The 27,633-nt window shown below is 38.7% G+C and overlaps 1 protein-coding gene across 1 annotated transcript in view; it reads right to left on the bottom strand.

Annotated features, from left to right (window-relative positions):
* LOC114645444 (inner centromere protein-like) overlaps positions 1–27,633 on the bottom strand; it is a 72,738-nt gene that overhangs the window by 35,934 nt on the left and 9,171 nt on the right. Inside the window, exons 3-6 of the mRNA XM_051923030.1 lie at positions 24,988–25,101; positions 16,949–17,000; positions 15,806–15,914; positions 3,546–3,585 (exon numbers count right to left, since the gene is read on the bottom strand). Coding sequence (XP_051778990.1) covers positions 3,546–3,585; positions 15,806–15,914; positions 16,949–17,000; positions 24,988–25,101 — 315 coding nt within the window. The remainder of the gene's footprint in view (positions 1–3,545; positions 3,586–15,805; positions 15,915–16,948; positions 17,001–24,987; positions 25,102–27,633) is intronic.

Below are 27,633 nucleotides of genomic sequence, written 5' to 3' on the forward strand. Positions count from 1 at the left end.
TGGAAACATCATGCTTTGGGGCTGTTTTTCTGCAAAGGGACCAGGACGACTGATCCGTGTAAAGGAAAGAATGAATGGGGCCATGTATCGTCAGATTTTGAGTGAAAACCTCCTTTCATCAGCAAGGGCATTGAAGATGAAACGTGGCTGGGTCTTTCAGCATGACAATGATCCCAAACACACCGCCTGGGTAACGAAGGAGTGGCTTCGTAAGAAGCATTTCAAGGTCCTGGAGTGGCCTAGCCAGTCTCCAGATCTCAACCCCATAGAAAATCTTTGAAGGGAGTTGAAAGTCCGTGTTGCCCAGCGACAGCCCCAAAACATCACTGCTCTAAAGGAGATCTGCATGGAGGAATGGGCCAAAATACCAGCAACAGTGTGTGAAAACCTTGTGAAGACTTACAGAAAACGTTTGACCTCTGTCATTGCCATCAAAGGGTATATAACAAAGTATTGAGATGAACTTTTGTTATTGACCAATATTTTTTTCCACCATAATTTGCAAATAAATACTTCAAAAATCAGACAATGTGATTTTCTGGATTTTTTTTTCTCATTTTGTCTCTCATAGTTGAGGTATACCTATGATGGAAATTACAGGCCTCTCTCATCTTTTTAAGTGGGAGAACTTGCACAATTGGTGGCTGACTAAATACTTTTTTGCCCCACTGTATGTACTATTATACTATCCCAAACTCCGTAATATTCTATCAACTAGGGGGCTCCGCCCCCTGCTCGCTTCGCTTGCCAACCCCTGGTGTTGGGAATGACAAAGAGCGTGATGTATGAATGAGATATAGAACAGTGTGAAGGTGTAGATGATGCAAATAGAAAGCAAACAATAAAGTGTGTGGCACAGTGTAAAGGTTTATTGGAAAATTTCTTTGTACACGCCGTTTAAGTGTAAAAGGTAATTCCAGCTCAGAACTTGTAAGGTCAATGAAGATGGTTATTGTTGTGATCAGAGTCAAGTTTGTCAGAGCTTAGAAAGAGTTGTGTCTCTCCAGGAAGTAATGGAATGACTTGGGTATTTATGTTTTCCACATTAATATTTTTTGGACATAATATAGTGCGTTGTGTTAAAAGGGGCATTTGGTCTAATGAGATTGCTGTTCCAAATCTGTCTGTAACTAAGTCGTCGCAGATAAAGGCTTGAGGAATTGTAATAATATGTGGGTGAAGTCCATCTGTATTGGTGAGTGTACCATCTCTCAGTTGTAATAAGCAATTGTTATGATCTGGTTCTGGACATCGTATCTTTTTTACTAACTGTATCTTTTGAAAGCAATGCCAATTGTCTGCGTATTTTAAGGTGCACTGAACAATAGCTGAGTGCATGGCATCTGGAAGAATAGCTAATCACTATCTAAAATCTCCTCCTCATAAAAGTACCTTTCCTCCAAATCGAATATTATTATTCATAAACGTTTGTAGAAGTTTATGAATGGTGTTGAGTAAGTGACTTCATGCCATTGTACATTCATCAATAAACAACATTTTTTCAAGACGGATGTCACGTGCAGTGCCACCGTTAATGTTCATAGTGGATACCGATTTGTAGGATCTAATGCAGTTGATAAAGATTTCACTTTCAGGTACATCGTCAGTTAGAAGCTTCTGTAGAAATTCAGGATATGAATGTAAAGGAGGCAGTCTAATTTGACCCTTTTGACAACAACGTGTAAATGTATTACTTGTATTGCCAGTTGTTTCTTCAGGGAAGTGAACTGAATGACAATGATTGCAAATGACATTCATTAATCCGAATGAATTTTCCTGGTGTATGTTTTGCTTGTGCCGTTTGAGAGGCGCGTTGTTGCATGTGTAGTATTTGGGACGTGTTGTTTTGGAGCTGTAATCGATTTGCCTGTGCTGTGTGAGAAGCCCGTTGTAGCCTTCGCTGCCGTTAACATGTTTTGCTTGTGGTGTTTGAGTGCCGCGTTGTTGCATGTCCATTATTTGTGACGCGCTATTTTTGATTTTTAATTGATTCGCCTCCGCTTTGCGCAAAGTCCGTTTCACTCTATGTCGTGCATTGTTTGTATCGTGCCTTGTCCGTTTTTGTATGTCGGTCAGTTGAGCTTTCTGCTTTTGGAGTCTTGCTTGCTTGTTTTCTGGCCGGTCATATGCGCGTTGCTTTGCTCCCTTTTTTGTATGTCTGAGACGCGAACTCTTTCTTTTGAAATCGTGCTTGTTTCGATGCAGCACTTTGAGACGCGCGCTGTATGCATCTACGTTCAATGTGTCTGTTCATTTGGGCACGTCTCTGTAACGGGGTTACTTGAGCTTTGCGTTTTTTGATCTGAGACATTTTTTCTCACGTATTTTCCGAAGCGCGTTGTATGCGCCACCGTGTATTCTTTTTGTTTCATTCGTGTTCGTGTGTTTGGTCCCGTTATCCGATCCGAATCGTTTTGTACCCGTGACCGTGTATGCATGACTTGTTTGTTCCTCAGCGTGCGAAATATGTATAAGTATTAAGGAGGATCGCACTCACTGTTAATATGGAGCCTTTTCTCCAGTTGAACGGTTAATAGTGCTTTATTTTAATGAGATCCACCTATGCTGCCTAGTGTGAAGGTTTTGAGATGACGTATGTTTAATATGGACGTTTCCTTTAAATATGTGGCTTTGGGTGTCACTTCTTATTGATTTGGGGGGGGGGGGGATTGTTGTTGCGCGAGCGTCTTCTTTCTTTTTGTGTTCCTGTGTCTTGTTTGAATCCCCCTCTTTGTGTGTGTCCCGTCCCTTGCTTGTAGGGTCTGTGGGGCGGTTTTGTGTTCTTTTTTTTTGTCTTCCATGGGCTTGTTGAATCCCCTTCTTGGTGTGTGTCCCGTCCCGTCCCGTGCCTGTAGGGTGTGGGGGGGTGTGGTCGTGCCTTGCTGTTGTGCGCTCGTCTGTTCTTTTTTTTTTGGTGTGTTTAGTTTCGTGTGCAATGTGTTTCGTGCTTTGCCCGCGTTTGACTACTTTTTTATGTGCCTTTTCCTTTTTTCGGTGCTTGTTGCGACTCATTTCTGTGACTCCTTTTTGTATGTGCTCACTCCTTTTTTCTGTGGTCTTGTCCGCCTCTCGCGGCCCCTCATCTGCCTTTGTCGCCCTCTTTTGTCAGCCTTTCTCCGACTCTCGCGGACTGTTTTTGCGCCTGCGCCTCTCGCGGACCCTCATCCGCCTGTCTCACCCTCTTTTGTCCGCCTTTCTCCTCATCCGCCTCTCTCGCCCTCTTTTGTCCGCCTTTCTCGGCTCCTCAGCCGACTCTCGCGGACTCTTTTTGCGCCTGCGCAGTACGTCTTTTTGCAGCTACGGCCCGTTGCCGGATGTGCCTGCGTCCATCATCCGGTTTAGCATTCTCGGTTAGTAATATGGATTATTCAGAAAAATCAAAAAAACATTTTAGTGTAACCTTGTGAATATGATTAAGTAAATGACCATATGCTAACACAAATAGACAAAACCAGAGTCCTGAACCTAAAAACCTGATAATGATACAGTATAGCATTAAATGGGGGAAAACAGATGGATGGATGGAAGGAAGTTAGAAACTTTACCTTTTCTTGAGGTCTGTAGAATGTTCAGCCTTGCTGTTGCCTACACACACAAAAACAAGTTTCAGTATTTACTCTCTCTATAGTTAAGGAAACTACCTACATACACGTTGTACACATTCAGGACGTCATTGACAATATTAAATAGTGGATGGAGTTTGGTTATTTCAAAGAAGGTACCAAATAATCTAATTAAAAATGGCAGCCATGTAGAAGACTTTAATTACATGCTCAATTTGTTTTAGTAGTTTATATACAGTGGATTGAAATCATTTAATTTCATTTTTCTCCACATTAGACAACACTCAGTACTCCAGCATGATAAAGCAATTTCCTTCTTCCTTCATGTACAGTTGTAAACCAGTGAGTTTAGGACCGGCCAGGTTTAGAACTGTACATGAAGAAAAAAACAATAGTGTAAAAATAAATCTGCATTGTAATGTAAATTCAAATTCGATGTTTAAATGCAAAAGGAAAATGAGAAACACATTAAAAATAGCTTGCCTTAGTGCTACAAGTATCAAAAATAAAACAAGTGAGTTGAAGTTTTACAGTAGTGGAGCATAATTATGATATAGCAATGACAGAAATCTGGCTAAATAACAAAAATGGTGACGAGTATAACAGAGGGATACACATTTTGTAGGAAGGATAGACAGAACAAAAAGGAGGTGGGGTTACTGTTTATGTCAAACGTAATTTAAACACAAGTCCTATTCAGTTGAACGATGAGCCCCATCTTAGTGAGGACATGTGGCTTTGCCTGAAAAGTATTAGTGAAAGAAGTCCCATTTTAAGTGTGTTATAGACCGCCCAATGCAGATAGTAATTGCAATGCACATCTTTTTGTCAATATTAAAAAGGCAAGTTCACAAGTTTAAAGGCAAGTTTATAACCCAGCCACAGGAGATGCAGAAGGAGAAGAAGAGGGGGGAAGACATGTCCAGAGGCATGAGGAGAGGAAATAGGTAAAGAAAGTGGAACTGAGGGTAGGAACTTTGAATGTTGGCAGTATGACTGGTAAGGGGAAAAAGTTAGCTGATGTGATGAAGAGAAGGAAAGTTGACATATTGTGTGCAAGAGACTAAATGGAAGGGGAGTAAGGCCAGATAAATCGGAGGTGGATTCAAATTGTTCTATCGTGGTGTGAATGGGAGGCAAAATGGGGTAGGGGTTTATCATGAAGGTACAATATATCAAGAGTGTTTTGGAGGAGAAAAGATGGTCAGACAGAGTGATGATTATGAAGCTGGAAATTGAAGGTGTGATGATGAAGGTTGTTAGTGCATATGCCCTGCAATTTGGGTGTACGATGGATGAGAAAGAATATTTCTGGAGTGAGTTGGATGAAGTGATGAACAGTGTGCCCAAGGGACAGAGAGTGGTGATTGCAGCGGATTTCAATGGACATGTTGGTGAAGGGAACAGAGGGGATGAGGAGGTAATGGTGGTATGGTGTCAAGGAAAGGAATGAAGAAGGTCAGATGATAGTGGATTTTGCAAAAAAGGATGGACATGGCTGTGGTGAATACATATTTTAAGAAAAGAGAGGAATATAGGGTGATATACAAGAGTGGAGGAAGATGCACACAGGTAGATTATATCCTATGCTGGAGGGTCAATCTAAAGGAGAATAAAGATTGAAAAGTGGTGGCAGGGGAAAGAGTAGTTAGGCAGCATAAGATGGTGGTCTGTAGGATGACGTTGGAGATCAAGAAGTGAAGGAGAGGGAGGGCAGAACCAAGAATCAAATGGTGGAAGTTGAAAAAGAAAGTCTGCAAGGTTGAGTTCAGGGGGGAAGTAAGACAAGCACTGGGTTGAAGTGAAGAGTTACCAGACAGCTGAGAAAATACAGTATAAGTAGTAATGGTGACAGCAAGAAGGGTGCTTTGTGTGACATCTGGACAGAAGAAGGAGGAAAAGGAAACCTTTTGGTGGAATGAAGAAGTACAGGAGAGTATACAGAGGAAGAGGTTGGAGAAGAAGTGGAATAGTCTGGGAATTGCAGAAAACAGTCTAGTGTACAAGGAGATAAGTCATAAGATGATGTGAGAGGTGGTGATGGCTAAAGAAAAGGCGAATGATGAGTTGTATGAGAGGTTGGACACTAAGGAGGGAGAAAAGGACCTGTACCGCCTGGCAAGACAGAGGGACTCAGCTGGGAAAGATGTGCAGCAGTTAAGGGTGATAAAGGATAAAGATGGAAATGTACTCACAAGCAAGGAGGGTGTGCTGAGCAGATGAAAAGAGTACTTTGAGAGGTAAATGAATGAAAAGAATGAGTGAGAGAGAAGGTTGGATGATGTGGCGATAGAGAATCAGGAAGTGCAACGGATAAGCAAAAAGGAAGTAAGGACAACTATGAAGAAGATGAAGAATCGAAAGGCCGTTGGTCCAGACAACATACCTGTGGAAACATGGAGGTGTTTAGGAGAGATGGCAGGGGAGTTTTTAACCAGATTGTTTAATGGAATCTTGGAAAGTGAAAGGATGCTTGAGGAGTAGAGAAGAAGTGTACTGGTACCTATTTTTAAAAATAACGGGGGATGTGCAGAGCTGTAGTAACTATAGGGGGATAAAATTGATGAGCCACAGCATGAAGGTATGGGAAAGAGTAGTGGAAGCTAGGTTAAGAAGAGAGGTAATGATTAGTGAGCAGTAGTATGGTTTCATACCAGGAAAGAGCACCACAGATGCGATGTTTGCTCTGAGGGTGTTGATGGAGAAGTATAGAGAAGGCCAGAAGGAGTTGCACTGTTTCTTTGTGGACCTGGAGAAAGCAAATGACAGGGTGCCTCGAGAGAAGCTGTGGTATTGTATGAGGAAGTCGGGAGTGGCAGGGAAGTATGTAAGAGTTGTACAGGATATGTACGAAGGAAGTGTGACAGTGGTGAGGTCTGCTGTAGGAGTGACAAATGCATTCAACACAGAGGTGGAATTACATCAGGGATCGTCTCTGAGCCCTTTCTTATGGTGATGGACAGGTTGACAGACGAGATTAGGCAGGAGTCCCTGTGGACTATGATGTTTGCTGATGACACTGTTATCTATAGCGAGAGTAGGGAGCAGTTGAGGAGAGCATGGAGAGGTGGAGATGTGCTCTGGAGAGGAAAGGAATGAAAGTCAGTAGGAACAAGACAGAATACATGTGTGTAAATGAGAGGGAGGTCAGTGTAATGGTGATGCAGGGAGTACAGTTGGTGAAGGTGGATGAGTTTAATACTTGGGATCAACAATAGAGAGTAACAGGGATATGTGGAAGAGAGGTAAAAAAGAGTGCAGGCAAGATAGAATGAGTGGAGAAGAGTGTCAGGAGTAATTTGTGACAGACAGGTATTAGCAGGAGTGAAAGGGAAGGTCTACAGGACAGTAGTGACAGCTGTGTTATATGGGTTGGAGACAGTGGCACTGACCAAAAAACAGGAGACAGAGCTGGAGGTGGCAGAGTTAAAGATGCTAAGATTTGCACTGGGTGTGACGAGGATGGGCAGGATTAGGAATGAGTACATTAGAGGGTCTGCTCAGGTTGGACAGTTTGGAGACAAAGTCAGAGAGGCGAGATTGCGTTGGTTTGGACATGTACAGAGGAGAGATGCTGGGTATATTGGGAAAAGGATGCTAAGGATGGAGCTGCCAGGTAATAGGAAAAGAGGAAGGCCAAAGAAAAGGTTTATGGATGTGATGAGAGAGGACATGCAGGTGATGGGTGTAACAGCAAGATGCAGAGGACAGGAAGATATGGAAGAAGATGATCTGCTGCGGCAACCCCTGGCAGGAACAGCCAAAGGAAGAAGAAGACAAAGGCATGTTCACAGAGGGATGAGTTCTACAGCAGGGGTTTTTAGAAGTAATCAGTGACTGTTTTTAATGCATTATGTTAAAGCACCAATGCAGAAGGAAGCTTGTCCGGATTTAGTATTTTCTAATAATCAGGATAGAAATGAGAGTGTAAAGGTGATTGAAGCAAAATGGTTAAGTGATCATAATCTAATGCATAAAGCAGAGTCTATGTTTGTTTGTCCTCCATACAAATCTGCACCAGGTGTCCGATCACAACCAAACTGGGCATGGGGCTGCTTTGTGACCAGGAGGAGGTCATGGGGTGTGTTTGGTTGGGAAAAACATCCTTGGTCAAGCTCAGGACACCTTTTGACCGACACAACGTTTGCAAAAAGTCCCCGTACTTATCATCGACAAGATGGCCGCACGTTACAACAGACGTTAACGACGGCGCCATCTAGTGGCACATTTGGTCTTTGTGCATCCCTCTTTACCAATGTTTCTCACCAAACTGGCCATGGGGCTGCTTTGTGACCAGGAGGTCATGGGGTATGTCTGGTTGGGAAAAATGTCCTTGGTCAAGCGCAGGACACCTTTTGACCGACACAATGTTCGCAAAAAGTCCCCATCCTTATTATTGACAAGATGGCCGCACGTTACAACAAACGTTAACGGCGGCGCCATCTAGCGGCACGTTTGGTCTCTTTACCAATGTTTCTCAAGTATGAGAAAGCCAACTGCTTTCATCGCAAATATGCACCGGGCGTCCGATCATCACCAAACTGGGCATGGGGCTGCTTTGTGACCAGGAGGAGGTCATGTGGTTCCGCTAATTCCGAATAATTTACCCTTTGATTTCAAACGTCTACAATAAGGCTGAAGGGCAATCACTCAAGTTAAAGGCATCAATTTGGAAAATCCATACTTTTCACATGGACAACTCTACATAGTGGGCAATCCTCACAATTTGTTCATTTTCAGAACCCCAAGACAAAACCAAAAATATAGTGTATCCAAAGCCTCTAAAATGACCACCTATATTAACTATTACAATAAAATGTCAATCAGAAAAATGTTTGTTCGATTTCAATGTTCTGTTTCTTTCATTTTGGAAATTCACCAGTTATAGATTCCCGGAAAACGCCAGGTACTCCTGCTAGTATAATACAGTTCTCAGTGTTTAGGAAGAATGAGGATGCAAAGAATAAAACCGTTCAGGTTAACTTTGGTAGAGAACACTTTGAGTAGTTGTGCAAAGTCTAAGGAGAATATACTGGGATAAGATTTTAAGTGTGGAGACAATGGAGTAGTGGAACAAGTTAAAAAGGTTTTACATATAATGTAGGACAAATGCATACCTAAATTTGGAATTAGTAAGAAATAAAAAAAACTCTACAGTGGGTAAATAAAGAGATAAAAAGAAGCTGCAATGGAGAAGTCAGCTGTATAAGGTTTATAAGATTAATGACTCCAATGTTGATTGTAGAGCGTATGACAGCATGAAGGCAACCATTAAGAAGAATATTAGGGAGGCTAAAAGGCAGTTAGAGAGAAGTATAGCAGATAAGGCGAAAGATGACCCAAGGAGAGTCTTTCAGTATGTTAGTAGTAAAAGAACAGTCAAGGAGAAGGTGAATTGCATCAGGGATAGTAAAGGAGAATTAAACAAAAATACAGACAATCAAATAGATGCTCTAAAATCACATTTTTCTGAAGTATTCACCTGTGAGGAAGTAGATAACCTCCCAGCAGTAACAGGGAATACTAAAGAGGTACTGAGGGATTTGGAAACTGTAGAGGGAGAAGAACTACTCACATTAATTAGGCTAAAATCAAACAAATCAGCAGGACCAGATAATGTTTACCCTGAAGTTCTTAAAGGGGTTAGCAAGTGTATATATAAAACCATCACTGCACACTGGGGAAATTCCAAAGGAGTAGAAAACGGCAAATATCACTTTACATAAAATGGGTAACTGGGCAGATCCAAGCAAATATAGGCCAGTAAGCTTAACGTGTATCACAGGTATATTAATAAAAGGAATTATTAAGGATAAGATTGAGCAACTCACAGCAAGCACAGTTTTACTTAACTGTCAGCATGGGTTTAGAAGTGGAAGGTCATGTTTTACTAGCATGCTGGAATTGCATGAGGAAGCAACAAAAAGAGATTATCAAAGTGGAAGACATGATGTTATTTATCTCGACTTTCACAAAACATTTGATAAGGTGCCCCATGAGAGGTTGGGTGTCAAATTAAAAGAAGTGGGAGTGAGGTTTATGGTGTGAGGAACTTTATCAGAATTGGCTGACATTAACCTATAGGGGTCAGTGCTAGGGCTGCTGCTATTTTATATATTATATACTTGCCAACCCGAAGCGTAACATACGCCGCATAATTATGTATTGATGGATGAACACGTCCTGAAAGACACAGTTGTCCAAATGGGGTTGGTTTTGAGGATACGACTGTAGGTGAATGAAAAGATGGAACTCTGGAGAGGGCAACATACAATATAGCGTTTTACACACTGCATACAGCGATTCACATCGAAGCATAGACACTGCTAAGACCATGGGATACCCCTAGCTAACTGTTTTACGCGCTGCATACAGCGATTCACATCCGCGACAAACATGAATCTTCTTAGATGGTCCTGTCGCGTCCACCCTCGCTCTCGAAACATACACACTGCCTGGTCATGTGCCGGCTCGCAAGAGCAACTAACAGAGACCCATCCACCAACTGTAAGCGATTCACATCCGCGACAAACATGCTTCTTCTTATGGGGTGGGTTTGAGGATACAACTGTAAGGAAACTCTGGAGAGAGCAACATACAATTGTCCATGACTGAAAACTGGAGGACTGCCGCCGCGCCCCCACCTCCCAGAGCGAGGGACGGGGCTGGACGGCGGGCGCGCGCGGAGGGCGGAACAGGGTGTGAGGGGAAGGACACCCAGTGAGGACGATGTATTGATGGGTGAACAGTCATCTCTTAGTCATCGTTCAGTGCGCACTGCCTGCTCATGTGCCCGCCCCCAACTCTGAATTGTTTACGTCTGTGTACAGTCCACATGCACTTGTGAGTCACGTTGACTATTCATTTTCCAAACACCGCCTCAGTCGGTTTCGCATCTGCTATAGTCCACATGCACCTCTGAGCCACGTTGACTTTTCATTGTTCTTTTTGTCTGGGCCGGGTGAGGTTTCCCGTGTTGAGTCTAATTAAGCCAAAGGCTCCACACCTGGTGGTGCCCTTCCGTCAATTACTTTAACTTTCAGCTTTGCAACCATACTCCTCCCGGAACCCAAAGACTTTGGTTGCCCGGCGGATCATGGGAATAAAGCCGCCGGGTCGCCAGTCGGCATTGTTTATGGTCGGAACTATGACGGTATGTGATCGTCTTCGAACCTCCGACTTTCATTCTTGATTAATGAAAACATTCTTGGCAAATGCTTTTTCCCTCGCACGAATTGTTGGTGGACGGGGCTCTGTTGTGCGTGTGCCATGGAGACGAAAGTGACTTTCGCGGTGTTTGTTGCCTGGAGAGTGAGGGTGGACGCGGGCCGGGGAATAAGGAGTATTGTGTAGACAAACATTTTCCGTGTTCCTGCAGGACCATCTAAGAAGAAGCATGTTTGTCGTGGATGTGAATCGCTGTATGTAGCATGTAAAACAGTGGACACGGTCGTGCGTCGTAACCGAAAAGTCAACGTGGCTCAGAGGTGCATGTGGACTGTAGCAGAGACGAACGCGAATGATGCCGTGTTTTGTGAGTTGTTGTGACCGAGTTGGTGAGCGTGGCTCTCTGAGTTTTTTTTACATATATCATATTATAATTTAGACAGAAAGAGAGAGAGAGAGAGAGAGCAATGTTTACTGACTGGCAGACAGACATCAAAACACCATTCAAAGAGTTAAACTCAATATATACAATGGAAACTCATATATAAGCAGAAGAGATATGTTTTTTCAAATCATTTACAGTATGTTTAATGTAATTTAACAGACTTAGAGATACAGCTATTTATGAAATCTTTAAACTGTATTGTTCACTAAAACGTCACATTATTATTGTGACAAAATATACCCGATTCTGGACTCTATATAAAATGTGTATATACATGTCTATAGGATACCGATATATTTAAGATGCTTTGCGAACATTTTGAATATGGCATTTTGTTTCAAAAACAATCACAATATGAGTATGAGCCTGTATCATTCAGCACCAGTTTGATGTTTACATCAGTATATGTGGGAAACAATAGCCGGTTGACAAGACTGAATGACAGTAATATTGATGCACCAAGATAAAAATTAATTAATTAAATTTAAATATCAAACTAGATATACAGTAGTTATACTTTTCAAATCTGTCATCCTTTAAAGCTTTATACGAGTATGTAAAATCAAAATTATCCAAAGATCATCTCTCATTTAGGAAAAGAGATCTTTGTTGTGTTGTTTTCAAGGTAATCCACATAACTGATCAGTTTTTTGCCTTTGCATTGCTTACATCTGGAGACTGATGGGCAATTCAGGTAAGACTTTTAGGGGACACGATTCATCTCAGGGATCAAAAAGAAGCTAGTTTTATTTCTTAAGGACATGGGGGGGGGGGGGGAATCTGATGCATACTTTTTAAATGTGTTTAAAATTGCAACAGTTTTTAAGAGCCCCATCAAGGCATTTGAAACTCATTTCACACAAATCTACATGAAGTGTTGCAGGGGTGTCACTATCTGCATGCTAAGGTGGCACATACTGCCAGAAAAATTTATTGTGCAAATGGTAGTAAACATTCAGATAATAATGAAGTCCAGCCAAGGGAAGAAGAAGACAAAGGCAATAATGAAACTTGCTTAAGAAAGACTAGATTTCCATCTTGGATGAATCCCTCCAATTTTTTTTTGTTGAAAGAGGTTCAAATAACCAAATGTTTAATGATACTTGGCACTTGATAGCTGCACAAATTGTGGCATTATGGAAAATTCGCATCTAGTGGATGCAATGTGAATGTTTTCTAATAGTGGTAACTACAACTTACAAGCCATCCAGCATTGACATTCATAGTTAGGGGGCATTATTGGACAGTTCCTACAAGTGCATCACTTGCCTCTCTAAAAATGTACAATTTTATGACTTTCCAATTCTGTCCATTTCTCTTATCCTCAGTGTGCCGAAACTCTTCCTCATCTTTGTAAAACTATAAACTGCTACTTCATGTTAAATACTAACAAAATGATCAGTCTTGTTATTGTTTTTCTAAGGCACTTGTGTAGCTGAACCTATTGTGGAAATACAGTGTAAGTTGTGTAAAATGCCTTTAGAAAACAGCATAAGCAAATTTCATGTTCCAATATTAAAGTTTCTAACTTTATCATTTAGTAGCTAACTATGAGTAACAACTCTCCTTTGTGGTTGAAAAGGAATTTCACAAGTACAGCTATGAGGATACACAATCTTCATCAACTTTAAAAAAAAAATTTTTTCAAAGTCATAAAACCTTAAGAGTATCAATGTTTACCAGCATCTTCAAAATGGCACACATTACTTGTGTTTATATCTTAAGTTTAGCAAAATCCGCCCAAAAAGCAAGACAGTGGTGTCATGTTGCAATTTGGCCTGACCTGCAATTAAAACATTCACCACACTCTACAGTAATCCCTCCTCGATCGCGGGGGTTGCGTTCCAGAACACCCCGCGAAAGGTGAAAATCCGCGAAGTAGAAACCATATGTTTATATGGTTATTTTTATATTGTCATGCTTGGGTCACACATTTGCACAGAAACACAGGAAGTTGTAGAGAGAAAGGAACTTTATTCAAACACTGCAAACAAACATTTGTCTCTTTTTCAAAAGTTTAAACTGTGCCCCATGACAAGACAGAGATGACAGTTCCGTCTCACAATTAAAAGAATGCAAACATATCTTCCTCTTCAAAGGAGTGCGCGTCAGGAGTAGAGAATGTCAGAGAGAGAGAGAGAGAAAAGCAAACAAACCAATAGGGCTGTTTGGCTTTTAAGTATGCGAAGCACCGCAGCACAAAGCAGTTGCAATGAAGGCAGCAGCTTACACCCCCTCCGTCAGGAGCAGAGAATGTCAGAGAGAGAGAGAGAGAGAGAGAGAGAGAGAGAGAGACACACACAGAGAAAAACAAACAAGCAAAAATCAATACGTGCCCTTCGAGCTTTTAAGTATGCGAAGCACCGTGCAGCATGTCGCTTCACGAAGCAGCTGCACAGAAGGGAGCAACGTGAAGGTAATCTTTCAGCATTTTTAGATGAGCGTCCGTATCGTCTAGGTGTGCAAACAGCCCCCCTGCTCACACCCCCTCCGTCAGGAGCAGAGAATGTCAGAGCAAGAGAGAGAGAGAGAAAAGTAAGTTGGGTAGCTTCTCAGCCATCTGCCAATAGCGTCCCTTGTATGAAATCAACTGGGCAAACCAACTGAGGAAGCATGTACCAGAAATGAAAAGACCCATTGTCCGCAGAAATCCACGAACCAGCAAAAAATCTGCGATATATATTTAAATATGCTTACATATAAAATCCGCGATAGAGTGAAGCCGCGAAAGTTGAAGCGCAATATAGCGAGGGATTACTGTATTCAAGTGCTACTACTATGAAATGGCTATGCCTTTTAAAGAAATCTTTTAGAAATATCTGAAAAAAACGAGCAGATTAAGATGCAGGATCTTGAAAAGCTAGGTCATTCAATTCAGTCAAGCAGCACTGGCTACTATAAAGCTGCATGGATCAGGCTGTTTTAATCATTCATGTACTACAGTTAATTCAAAAAGTAAAAACAAGGATCATAAGTAAAAAACAAGTAAGAATGTGCACCTCCAGCTCTTATCTCACAAGCAACTTTAACAGTCCTCCTCACATATAATTTTAAATAGATTAGCCCAACACCAATGGTATCTTCACTTTCAAAACTTCTTAGTGCTTGTCTAGATTCCAGGTTGGGAACATGCTCTGATACAGGATGTACAGTTAATCCTTGTTCTCAGAATGAGCCATCCGAGCATGGGTGTTGTGGGTTTTTAGTTATAGACAATCCAAACTCAAGAATGATCTATATTCTATCATTAACGTAGCTCCACCAGCTTCAGCATTTAATTTAAAGATGAAGACTCCTTAATTTAGCATAAAACAGTTGTTCTAGGACCAATTTCAAAGATGTTTCAAACTGGGCTTTTTATTAAAAGAAACCATGGTTATAGATTTGCTATAAAGATAGCCTTTTCATGTTTAGTTTTTTTGGGTATACATGACACCACTTGGTCTTCCTTGGAGGGAAGATACCATAATGCATGATGGAACCTTTTTCAGACACTGAAAGGAACAGTGGTTAGCAGTACTGTTTTACATATTCATACTCTTTGGTTCAAATTCCATACACAGTCATTGTTAGTTTGCTTGCTTGTGGTATTTCACTGTGTTATATGAATTTCTACCCACATTCTGGAACACGTGCATGTTAATTAAAATTTAACTAAAATAATGTAGAATTTCACTTACAGTTGGGATGATAAAATTCAAGAAATCTGGTAAAAAATTTATATAAAAAAATCAGTGACTAGTAAATGTTTACATGGAATTTTGAATTTAACCCTTTGAACTCTGCTCTCACCAGCATTTTGACACTTTAACCTAAGCCTCTCCAGCAATTTTCAGCAATTATAAAAAACAAAATTTTGATTTATAAAGTAAAATTTTATGATAAGTCATAACTTTATAATAGATTGATACAATAGAACAAGATGTACTACTTAGTTTCAGTTATCATTTTGTACCATTCATTTTAATGGCAAAACTGCGACCAAAACAGTTTTCAGTGCCAGAAGAAATTTACAAGATCACTTCACATGATTTTAACCTCCTTCTAATCAATTGCCCAGCGCTTCCCATTTTCTACGGGGCCTTCGCAGATTTTCAAACAAATTCAACTGTTCTGGCCATCAAAAAGTCACCTTGTTTTTACTCAGCATACCCTTCATTAGATATGGAAACCCCTTTAGTCTTTCCAGCATACATAGTTTAAAAATTTTCTAGCTAACAGAAACTGTTTTTTTTTTCTAGTTTGTAACAAACATCAAATATCTTCTACATAAATGGTTAAGAACTTTAAAGTCGGACATTTAAAAGTGTAACACAACGGATGGAACTATATACTGAAAACTTAGAAAACAGTATTAACGGTATTAAAATACTTTTTAAAAGCTATTAAAAACACCCTGAATAAGAGTTAAAATGCTAAATAAAGAAATATTATGAGAATCATAAATTGAAAAAAAAAAAAAACATTCAGAAACCCACAGTGTGTCTGTATATTACAGTATTAATACTAAAAAATTATTTTTTAAATAAAAAAATACTTTAAAACTGTTTCTCTGTAGCAGTGTAAAAAAATAAACAGACCTAACGCCTAAACTCAGCAAGTAAATATTAAATAAAAAAGCAGTGTGTACCTTTGTTTTGATCATTAGTTGTGGTACCCTCATGAGGACTGCTACATTTTTCAGCATTTCTTTTGGAAGAACTTTGTGTAGCACGCTGAGTAATAAGAACATCTTTGGCCTTGCATGACATATCAAAAAAAAAAAAAATACAGAAACCTGTTTAAAGATCAGGGTACACTTTAGTCTTTCCGCATGGCTCTTTAACAAGCTGACTGCCCCCATGAAAAGAGGTAAATTTGCTCCTGACAAAAATGCAAAAATCAGAGTGTTATTTTAATACACTTACTAGCTGTGTTACCTGGCTTTGCCCAGGAAATTTCCCAACAAAACAGGCCTAAGTTATAAAAAACAGGAGTTAATATTACTTTACTGGTGCTCCTTACTCTTGAATGTCCTACATGCCCTGATTTTTTATACTGCATCTTGAATAATAAGAGGAAGCTGACAGAATTAGGAGTACTGCATGTACTTAAGGAGGCCACTTGCTAATCACGTCTTCTTTTGAGTTTTGCCTGTATATGGTTATTGAGTAAAACTCACACTAAAATTCTCACAAAAAATATTTTTTGTATACATATTAGAGTTGCCTTGTAGTTGGTTACATGGTTCAGAAAATTCTTTGTGTACACCTGTTGTGCAGTAACCCGGCTGAGTCTAACAAGTTAGATCTTCCACAACTCGTTGCAATTGATTGTTGCAGTATCCATTTGAATTTTGTAGTAGTAAGACACTAATCAATATTTATTTTTCACAAAAATGTACATTAAGCAAAATATTAATAATACAAAATTAACCAATAGTGAAATATTATGTTCTGACACGTCCCACACTGAATTTTCATCCATATTTCAGATGCCCACTATCCTTTACTTATATGTTGCCCACAAATATTCTCTTATTTGGCACTACTGCCTCAAAAATTGTTTACAAAATAACTCATAGAACAGGTGGCCTCAGTCTGTAGACAGCCTACTAAGGGTTAATTATTATTACTATTATTATTGCTTTACATTTAACTCATATTTAGCAGTCAACATGTTAAAATCAATGATCATGAATTATATACAGTACTCAAAGACACATACAACTATGGAAGCAGAATAATATGGTGTACAGAAATACAAATAGTGTAAGCTATACAGTTGACTTTACCTCTTCTACCACAGAAAGACACTCTGAAACAACATCAGTATCTGGCTTATCTCTGCAAGAAAAAACAAAGGAAGCACCAAATGAATTTAAAAATGAAGTGTTCATATAAAACAAGGCAAGCTGTTCATTACCTTTTTTTTTATAGATTTGAATATCTCTCTATTATATAAAAAAATCCTGAGACAAGACAAGACTTTTTTCAACAGATTTTTTCAAGTCCCGCAAGACGAGACTTTGGCCATGAGATTTTTTCAAGTCATGCCCTCAACCACACACATGGTACTCTCAAATCTCATTCGTGTGAATGCTTTTGACAGACAGTTCCTGCTCTTTCAGCTCTTATAAATTTTAACGCTTTCCTCACTTTAAGTTCCCAATCAAAGAAGACGCATTATGTCCAAATCTTATTGAAAAATTTCATCACAAAGGGTTATCAACAGAAAAAATGAGTAAACAGGCAATCCTAGCACCGAGAAACGACGAAGTCAAACAAATTAACGCCAAACATGTTGACCGGTTACACGGTAAATTGGTTAAATGCGTATCAACAGACTATGCTGAAACAGTTGGTGGTGATCATGCAGAAGATGAAAACATCAACTTACAATATCCCAAAGAATATCTACAACTGTTAACACCGTCTGGTTTTCAACCACACGAATTACTGTACAAAGAAGGATGTATCCAAGAAAGGTAATGTAGTACATGTTTCGCGGTTAACATTAGACAACAAAGGAGATCTTGATATGCCATTCATATTAAAACGTTAACAGTTTCCCATTAGAATACCTTTTGCAAGGACAATTAACAAATCTCAGAGCAAACATTCGAAAAAGTTGTTTTATTTAATAGAGAGAAAGAAACAAAATTCAATCACGGACAGTTACATGTTGCATTGTCACGATGAAAGTCCCAAACAAAGAATCAAAATTCAATGCGATACTGACAAAAATGTAATTCAAAGATTGTTTTTAATGAAGTTTTATAGTAAAAGTTTAAGTTTAAAAAGTATTTGCGTGTTAATTTCAAAGCCAAACAGAATAAAATTATATTACGTAACGGATAACTAACGTAACATTAAATATAATTTACTTTCTAATTATTACATTTTACTATTATTTAATATGGTGAATTACTCGCTGTAATGTAAAATAGTTAGTTCCATTATGCATATGTACCAATTCCCATGAAAATAAAAATCTGTTTAAATTGTACATCCGCATCCCCATACACAAGTGGCAGAACCACAAAAAAGGCTAGGGCATAGTGCAGATCCGGGGTTATTTTAAAAGTTCAAGTAGGGATTAATTAATCTTGGATTACACACAGCTCACTTACTAATATCATACAATAGTGTATTTACCACACATCTGGTTAAAACTGATTTGTTAGCAATATAATTCAACAAGGAATGAAGCATGCACATTAATTTTAAATCTAAACGAAGGGCTCATTATTCCAACTCTTCAAAAAAGTTACAAGATGCTGATTACTGTATACTAGTGTGGAAATGGTACTAATATTGTGATTTTAGTATCGATACCAGTTTTCAGACCTCAGTACCAGTACCAATAAACAGTTCAGAAGCAAATAATCGATAACTCTAAACACCACTGCCATTCCCCCCTTTCCTACTTCAGCCTCACTGGTGTGTGCCATGCCATTAAACTGTACTACACACCGCTTCCCTCCTGATAGCATAAAGCCTGCATCGAAGCAATAAGCTAAGGGTGACAGGTGGGGAGGACCATGAAATCTCAATCTCGTCAAAGACTATGGTTTTGGAATAACTCTGAAACCCACCTGTCTTCACTACAGCCTCCCTGGTGTGTTGTGCAATCACACCAATTCCTTAAAGATAGTTAATTATTCCACATATATCTTTTCCAAAGACCTTTACAATTATTTTTTACAGTATTTGACTATACAAACATAACATACAGCTAATTTTCCTTTGTCTAATTCCTTTCATAGCCAGGAATACCAGCATATTAACCTTTTCTACTTTCAGTTAATGCCCAAAGCATGTAACCACTGAACTTGACACCCTTCTGAAAAATGTCATTCCCAACTATTTTTCCAGCAACCTTTCCCTGGAGTGAAATATTTTCAAGGACACAAGGGACTGAGCTATGTAGGCCGTGACTTTTGCCATGTAGCACGCAACTGCATTAATTCTCATTCTACCTGCAGAAATCTATTGCATAACTGAATGCCTTGTTTCAGAGGCAGCTTCTTTAAGGAATCATTTCAGCCTTAAGTGCACTTGACACTCTCTCCTTTTTTAATTGCACATTTCTAATAATTTACTACATGTTTCTCTTTTAAGTGATAAAATACCAATATGAGCAAAAAAATTCTCAGATCTTCTACTAGCACTACTAGTATAAAGTATGACCAGTGTGCACACCTAAGTAAACTGGGAGCTCCTTTTTGGACTACAACAAGTCAGGAAATTAGACACCTGTACAATGAGAGATTCAGACAGGATTACATGATAATTTTCATTCTGCTTTTCCTGATCAAGACTGCCATTGCAACACACAAACTTTACTGACCAGTGATCAGGCATCTTACTCAAATCAACTACAATCTAGCTCCTCATGAAGAATTCATGCCAGTTGAGATATCTAATCTCTTTGGCACATGCAGTGTTATTTCCTCCACCTTAGTGGGCCATACCTGATACAACCCTCCAGAATGCAATGGGAACCATTGTCAGATAAACTGAAGAAATCTGCAAAACAGGAGATATGCAACTTCTAGATTCCCAAACCAATTATTCTCCAAATATTATAAACAGGAGAGAAAAAAAAACAGAAGTACCTTTGGCAAAGTCCAACAACCACACTGTATAGACACGGTTTAAGGCGAAGTATGCAAACACATCTCACTTTACAATGGAGGACATTTTACTGTTAAATACAGTATACCTAATCTTTTTAAAACTCACATAACTGTGCCATACTGCTTTAATTATTAAAAACAAGTAATACAAAACTAATTTGTTTCAGCAGCTCTAAGCAAGCCAGCGTAGCTAAGGGTAAATTTGGTTAGATAGAGAACATTCTACTCCGTCTGATAAATGTGATTCTCATTTACTAAGACACTTGCCCACAATTTTCAGAATGGTAAAGCATGCAGATATTTTTAATATAATAGGAAGCACAATAACTGCCTTTTTCAAAATTAAATTTGTGAGAATACTTAATACTTGAAGGTTGCCATATAGTTAAATTGTACCTCAGTTTCAAATGAACTAAAATAATTTGTTAGCTGGGGAGCAGAATGTTAAATCCAGATTCCTCACAGATGGAGCATCCTGGGTTCAATCCAATTGAATAACCACCAGGCATAGAAAGTTTGCATGTTCTGCAGGGATTTTCTTATGACATTGCAAAAGATATCTGTGCTAGGTAACTGGCAACTTCAAACTGGCCTTGTATGGATGTGTGCATGAGTGGGCTCTGCTGTATGGTTGTCACCCCATTCAGGGCTATTTACTAACTTGTGCCAAGTGTTGATAGCATAGCCTCTGCTTTATGCCAACATTGGATTGGATTAGTTTTCCTTGTAAGCAACTATTTCACCACAATTAATGGTTATCTTTATAGTGAAAAATGATAAAAGCAGCTTATGATTTGACTGAAAGTAAAACCAGTACAGTGTTGACCATATATCTGCTGGGACTGATATTAACAGAGGAGAGAAATTTTTCAAGGGATCGACCAAAAGTTGGTTATCAAAAAGGATATGACAAAACTGAACCACAAAGAATAAGGGACTAATTTCCAGGATTTTTTATTCAAAGATCACCTTAATTTTTGGAGCATTGGGAATGATGTAGGGAGAAGACTTATAAGTGTTTATATCAGGATGATGCACAACATTTTTAAGAAAGAGCAGAACATTTAAAAAGCTTACTTTTCACATATAAAGGGAATAACGTATCTTTGTGAAATAACCAATTACATGCAAAATATACCTTATTTGGAAATACTTGTCTATTTAGGTAAGAACTGCTGGAATATTTTAAGTGTCCAAGATGTGTGATATCTTAAATCTAGTTTTAAGAATGCCTCTGTATAAGGTATTGTTTAGTGATAAAAAATGGTTTAAACTAAGTACATAAGCAGAACTGCTACCGCACAGCACATATGCAGTTTATGACTGCACAGCTGTACTCTCTACCAGTTCCTGTTTGTAAGTTATAGAAGCCCGCCTTGCTATAGTCTCCCATTTTTATTGCTGGTCTAGGACAGGATATTGTTTGTGAGCCACATAAATAGCAAAGTTATCCTTGGGGCAGAATTACACCTATATATACACCTTAATATAATAAGTCTCTGTATGTTTGTTCGTAAATACGGAATATGAAACACAAAACCTATATTAAATAATGTAGACCTAATTGGTAGTAAGATCAAATTTGTGCATATTGTGATTGTCCAGACTAAGTGGATAGTGCTCAAATTTCTGATCAAAGGCCAGTTTGCTGACATGTCTTAAAGTAGTTTGTGAGAAGTCATCTTAATAAACAGGTATCTAGAATGTTCTGTATTTCTGCACAAAACAGCTAAGATTAAAACTGCACAATTTATTGTCTCAGCATTGGAAGGTTTATTCAGGGTCACATTATAAGGCCCTAAGTGATAATGATATTTTGATGGCCAATGATACGGACTCAGAACCTAACAGACAATAAAGTTGAGACTGTATATAGTTTTCATCTTCTAACAAAGTACAGTAATCCCTCCTCCATCGCGGGGGTTGCGTTCCAGACCCCCCCGCGAAAGGTGAAAATCCGCGAAGTAGAAACCATATGTTTATATGGTTATTTTTAAATTGTCATGCTTGGGTCACAGATTTGCACAGAAACACAGGAAGTTGTAGAGAGACAGGAACTTTATTCAAACACTGCAAACAAACATTTGTCTCTTTCTCAAAAGTTTAAACTGTGCTCCATGACAAGACAGAGATGACAGTTCCGTCTCACAATTAAAAGAATGCAAACATATCTTCCTCTTAATGCAAACATATCTTCCTCTTAAAAGGAGTGCGCATCAGGAGCAGATAATGTCAGAGAGATACAGAAAAGCAAACAAATCAAAAGGGCTGTTTGGCTTTTAAGTATGCGAAGCACCGCGGCACAAAGCAGTTGAAGGCGGCAGCTCACACCTCCTCCGTCAGGAGCAGAGAAAGAGAGAGACAGATAAAAGCAAACAACCAAAAATCAATACGTCCCCTTCGTGCTTTTAAGTATGCGAAGCACCTACACAGAAGGGAGCAAAGTGAAGATAATCTTTCAGCATTTTTTGACGAGCGTCCGTATCGTCTAGGTGTGCGAACAGCCCCCCTGCTCAATCCCCCTACATCAGGATCAGAGAAAGTCAGCGCGAGAGAGAGAGAGAGAGAAGTACGTTGGGTAGCTTCTCAGCCATCTGCCAATAGCGTCCCTTGTATGAAATCAACTGGGCAAACCAACTAAGGAAGCATGTACCAGAAATTAAAAGACCCATTGTCCACAGAAATCCGCGAACCAGCAAAAAATCCGCGATATATATTTAAATATGCTTACATATAAAATCAGCGATAGAGTGAAGCCGCGAAAGGCGAAGCGCGATATAGCGAGGGATTACTGTATAATATATATTTTTAAAGTCTGAGTAAAAGACCAGTGACCAGTCAGTGGTTGGTGACAATAGAGAAATAGACCAGTGACCAGTCAGTGGTTGGTGACAATGGAGAAATGTACCAATCAACCTATAAAAGATCCAAGCAGACCTACAGGCACAGAACAGATGACACAGAAAGTCTTTGCTACTATGAACTAGTTTGTTTTTGTAATTTGGAGACTACAAAAGAAATTTGACTCCTAAGTGTTTAATTTTGTGAGCCATTTGCTCCCAATTATTTTTTTAGTCTGGGACCCTGGTATTAATTATGTCACCAAAACTGCATTTTTTCCTTTTAAGAAATATGACACACATCCTTTAGGTCTTTAGAAGATGCAAAACAGTTGATGCATGCTTTTGTCTTTAGTTGTTTATATTACTGCAATGCACTCCTAACAGGTCTGCTATAAAAAATATTTAAATACAGTGGAACCTCGGTTTGCTAGTAACTTGGTTTTTATGAGTGTTTTGCAAGACGAGCAAAAATTTTTAATAAATTTTGACTTGATAAACGAGCAAGGTCTTGCAGTACGAGTAGTATGTATACGCTTTGTCTGCTGAGCGTCATGTGATCACAACTGAGCTGATGGTTCTTCCCTCTCTCGCTGCGGGATTGTGGGCAATCGTCTCCTATTCTCCGTCTGAGTCGGCGTGCCTCACTCATAGTAAACATCCATACGAGTGTATACTGTTTACTACAGCATTAGCATTGTGACTGTGTGTGCGTGCGCTTGTGTATGTGTGTGCGCACGCTCGTGTGTGTGTGCTCGTGCATGCGTGTGTGCTGTGACGTACGAGTCCCCGTCTTGCACACTAAAACACAAAGCTGAGTCTCAGTACTTTAGCAACACCAGCTTTATTCAGCTTGAAACAGACACAGCAGTCAGGCAGGACCCTGTACATTTATAATGTTCCTTGTATCACCCATTGACGGCAGGCGCTTATAGCATGTCCGCGATCTTTTCGGGTTCACTTTTACGGCAAACTGCTACAGCGCTGGGAGACTGCGATTGCTTTGGGACGCTCTTCCGCGTGTTGGGTGGAATCCCACAAGAGTTTAGAAACTCACTCACACCAGCCATGATTCTTTTCAAAGGTAAAGTGCAGGTTAATTTGTTTTAGGTATTTTTACTTTATATTTTGTATTAATCCTTTTTATATGAATAGTTTTGGGTTGTGGAACAAATCATCTGAGTTTCCATTATTTCTTATGGGGAAATTCACTTTGATATACGAGTGCTTTGGACTACGAGCACGTTTCCAGAACGAATTATGCTCGCAAACCGAGGTTCCACTGTAGATTGAATAGAAAAAAAAGGTGGCTTAGAATGCAGCAGCAAGAATCTTAGCTAACAAGAACAAATCTATTGAACTTGCACCAGTATTAGAATTTGTCTTTCAGAACTTATTTTAAAATACTGCTAATTATTTAAAAGGTTTTGAATAATATTGCACCTTCATATATCTACTTCAAGAGCAAAATATAAAAGTGGTGAGACTGTTTTTAAAGTATTCCATATTTTTGGCGCATTTGAACTATCTCTAGAGATACAGCAGGCTGAAGTGGAAGAGTCATTTAAATCATGTGTTACAACTTAATTTTTTATAAACTGGAGATCTGTTAAAATTTGAGATTAAGCACATTTTATTTGTTTCAGTCCTTAGTATCTGGTGTTGTCCCTGTGCCACCACCATTTGGACCAAATATCCTGAGGCTTGTGGAAACAAGAAGAATGCTGAGGACGTCTGCACAGACTGTCTTTCTTTTCTTTTTTTTTGTATTTTAGATATATGAAAGAAAACCCAGCCTGGACAGGTTTTTAGACATGGGACCTCAAAAGATTTGTTTCTCCACTGATTTTTGTTTACTTTCCCTATAGACCATCTGACCCTTAGTGCAACTGTTTATTTGTTAATGGTTTTTCTTGGGTTCCACTTATGACCATTTGTAAAGCACCTTGAAGTATACCCTTTATTGGAAGGCACTGTATAAATAAATGATGCCCTTTTTGTCTACCCTCCAAGTGTCCAAAGCTGTGAAATTTGGATTCTCCAAACACACACAAAATTATATGATTAAAGAAAAATGCCACTTTATACAACAGTAAAAAGTGTGCACAGTGCAAAGGATTTGTTGGATCAGAGCACAGGAATTTCCATACAATAAACAGATACAGGTAGCACATGGACATAATGTTGTGCATTTTTTCTCTTTTTAAATAGGTACAATGTTTAAATATCTTTACAAAAAATTGCTACATTATACAAACATTTAAAAAGTAATGCTGTTATGCTTTATAACACATAAACAAGTTATAAAATAAAGTATCACTACTACTATAAATAAAAATTGTCTGCTTTCACCTCTTTCTACTAGGAATCTGATTTTCATCTCTTCCAAAGAAAGATCTCTTCTTTTTTTCTCTTTTTTTCTGTGTTGGTGTCTTAGGCATCAGTTCTGGCTCTTCACTGAAATTACTGATAAGAAAAGCATCAGATTATGCAATTGCCAAATATTCAAACTACAACATTATGTATTAAAATTAACTACTGACAATTTACAGGTCACGAGTTGCATATCACAAAGCACACATTTCATTGTGCAATGTGACATTTCATATAGATATAAAGCACTTACTGTCCTTATCACTCACAGCGTTGCTCTTAAGAAAAAAGTCAATGTCAAGATTTTTTACAAACCCTGAAAAAAAAAATATTTAAATGAATGTTTGAATGAATGTACCATTACATAAAGGATGCATACTTAAGATTCGTGGAAAGAAACTCATCAAGGCTGTTGTGGGTCTCCCAGAAACTTAAATAGCAGTTTACTTATTTCTGTTTATGGTATATCAAAGATATGTTGAAACTGGTTATATGAAAAACACAGTGAGTACTGTCTTGCCTCAAATCTGCAGTGCTTTTGCTTATAAACTAGTCCTTATAATATCTGACACACCCTCTGTGGTTGCCCTTGCCATCTTGCCTCCATAATGGATTCTATATATATTTTTCTCCCAAGAATTTCCTGAGAGGAAAAGTTACTTGCATGTAAACATTATTAATGTGCAGATAATAAAATTATTTAGAAATTACATCTTTTAAGATGTAGATGTAAAACTCACTGGTGGGACATATTTAGCATCAAGTATGTACAACATAATACCTGTTATCATAGACACCGTACAGCTACAACAACAATGAAGCTATTAACTGATTCACCTATAAGAAATAAAGGAGGCAGAGGGCAGCACTACTGCCTCATAGTTACAGAAATCTACAGGTACTGCAAGCCCAAGTACACCTAAAAGGATGCGACAGTCAGGTTAAATGCAGGTTTAAATTGGCCAGGAATGAATAAGGATGAGCAAGAAAGTGTGCCCTGCAAAGGGTTATATATATTAAAAAACACGATAAATTATAACATTGTGCAACATGTAATCTTCCACAGTTGGATTCATAAAACAAAACAACAAGAAAATGTACATATGGCCGAAAACTTGGTTAACAGGTTTGAAATTTAAGCTTTTTTTTCTAGCTGCGTACATACCCATTTTACATTATAATGTAACTAAAATTGCTTTCAAAGACAGCAGATTCCAACTCAAATAAGAAGATTCATGTGCTATTGTTACATGCTGTAAGTGGAAGGTCTGTATCTGACTATAGTTACAATTTCTTTGGGATTGTTTGCTGCTTCCGAATATAATAGATTAGCAGATCTTTGTGATACTTTGCTGATATATTAGTGTCAAAGAAATACTGATAATAATCTTTATATAATGCAGCAGTGAAGTTTTTACTGAAGTGGAAAAAACAATTACATGTTTAGTTACTCTGCCATCCTTCATATATTTCTACATAACTTCAGTTGCTTAAATATTTAACTTTAATGGATATGACTATTATGTCACCTAACTGCTTAAATTTCAAGGAGCAAAGTGAGCTCCTATGAATGCAATTCTCACATGACACAGGGCAGCTGCACAGACAAGCCAAGAAAGGAGCAGTGGCAGATGTCCCAGTTTGTTATATAAAAAAAAGCAATACCCATGCATTCTAGCACAATAAGGGAAAGTAACTGCCTTGTTTGTTACTGTACAATGTCATTACTACAGTAACGAACAAATAAAGAATCATTATTAGCGAACTGAGTAACTACACATTTAATGTCAAACCTTTCTTATATGGTAATACTTAGTCATCTAACCCCACCTACATCTGATCCCAGCACATTCAGCAGCTCGTAAATGAACCAGTTGAAGTTAAACAGAGAAGCAAGTTCAGAAATTTTCCAATGTATTCAGTGAAAGATTTCAAAATTTTTAAAATGTGTACAGTGTGCTGTAAGAAAGACCTGAAAGAAAATTTAACTCTGCACACAAATATCCTTGAAGAACAGGTGTGCCAAGTTTCAACACAAAAAAATGCCCCACATTGTCTGTAAGAAATAACTTGGGTCCCCAGTCAGTGATGGAGTATTGAAGGAGACTTTTTTTTTTTTTTTTTTAAAGTTTTACTGTTTTACTATGGGAGCTTATTTGCACAACTCAAAATTACAAAAGCATAATTTTTTTTTTTCCAAAGATGTTGCCTACTGGGGGCAGTAACATTGTGTACGTGCATGCTCTGGTTGTGTGGTGACTAGTGAAGAAGTTAATTACATAAATAGTGTGCAATCTAGTGAGAAGAAGTAAAGAAAAGTTATAAGTATGCATGTGTAGAGGGATGAATTTAATCTGCCCAGTTCAGGGGCACAGGGAGCTAGTGGTTACACAAAGTGTAAGGCAAAAAGCAAATTCAGTGGATGGTATGCAGATCTTTTGTACAGCACAAAAGCACACCTAGTCAAAAGAGTGTGCTGCATACAATATAATGAAAGAAACCTATTAATACACTGTCAATTTAGTTTTAATCCAGTTATTTGATAATCATATGTTGAACAAGTGTGATCTGGTGGCATAGCAGCCAGTGCTCAATCATACCTCAGATCTTCAAGGGACTCACATT

This window comes from Erpetoichthys calabaricus, chromosome 2, assembly GCF_900747795.2.
Source record: "Erpetoichthys calabaricus chromosome 2, fErpCal1.3, whole genome shotgun sequence".
Lineage (NCBI taxonomy): Eukaryota > Metazoa > Chordata > Cladistia > Polypteriformes > Polypteridae > Erpetoichthys > Erpetoichthys calabaricus.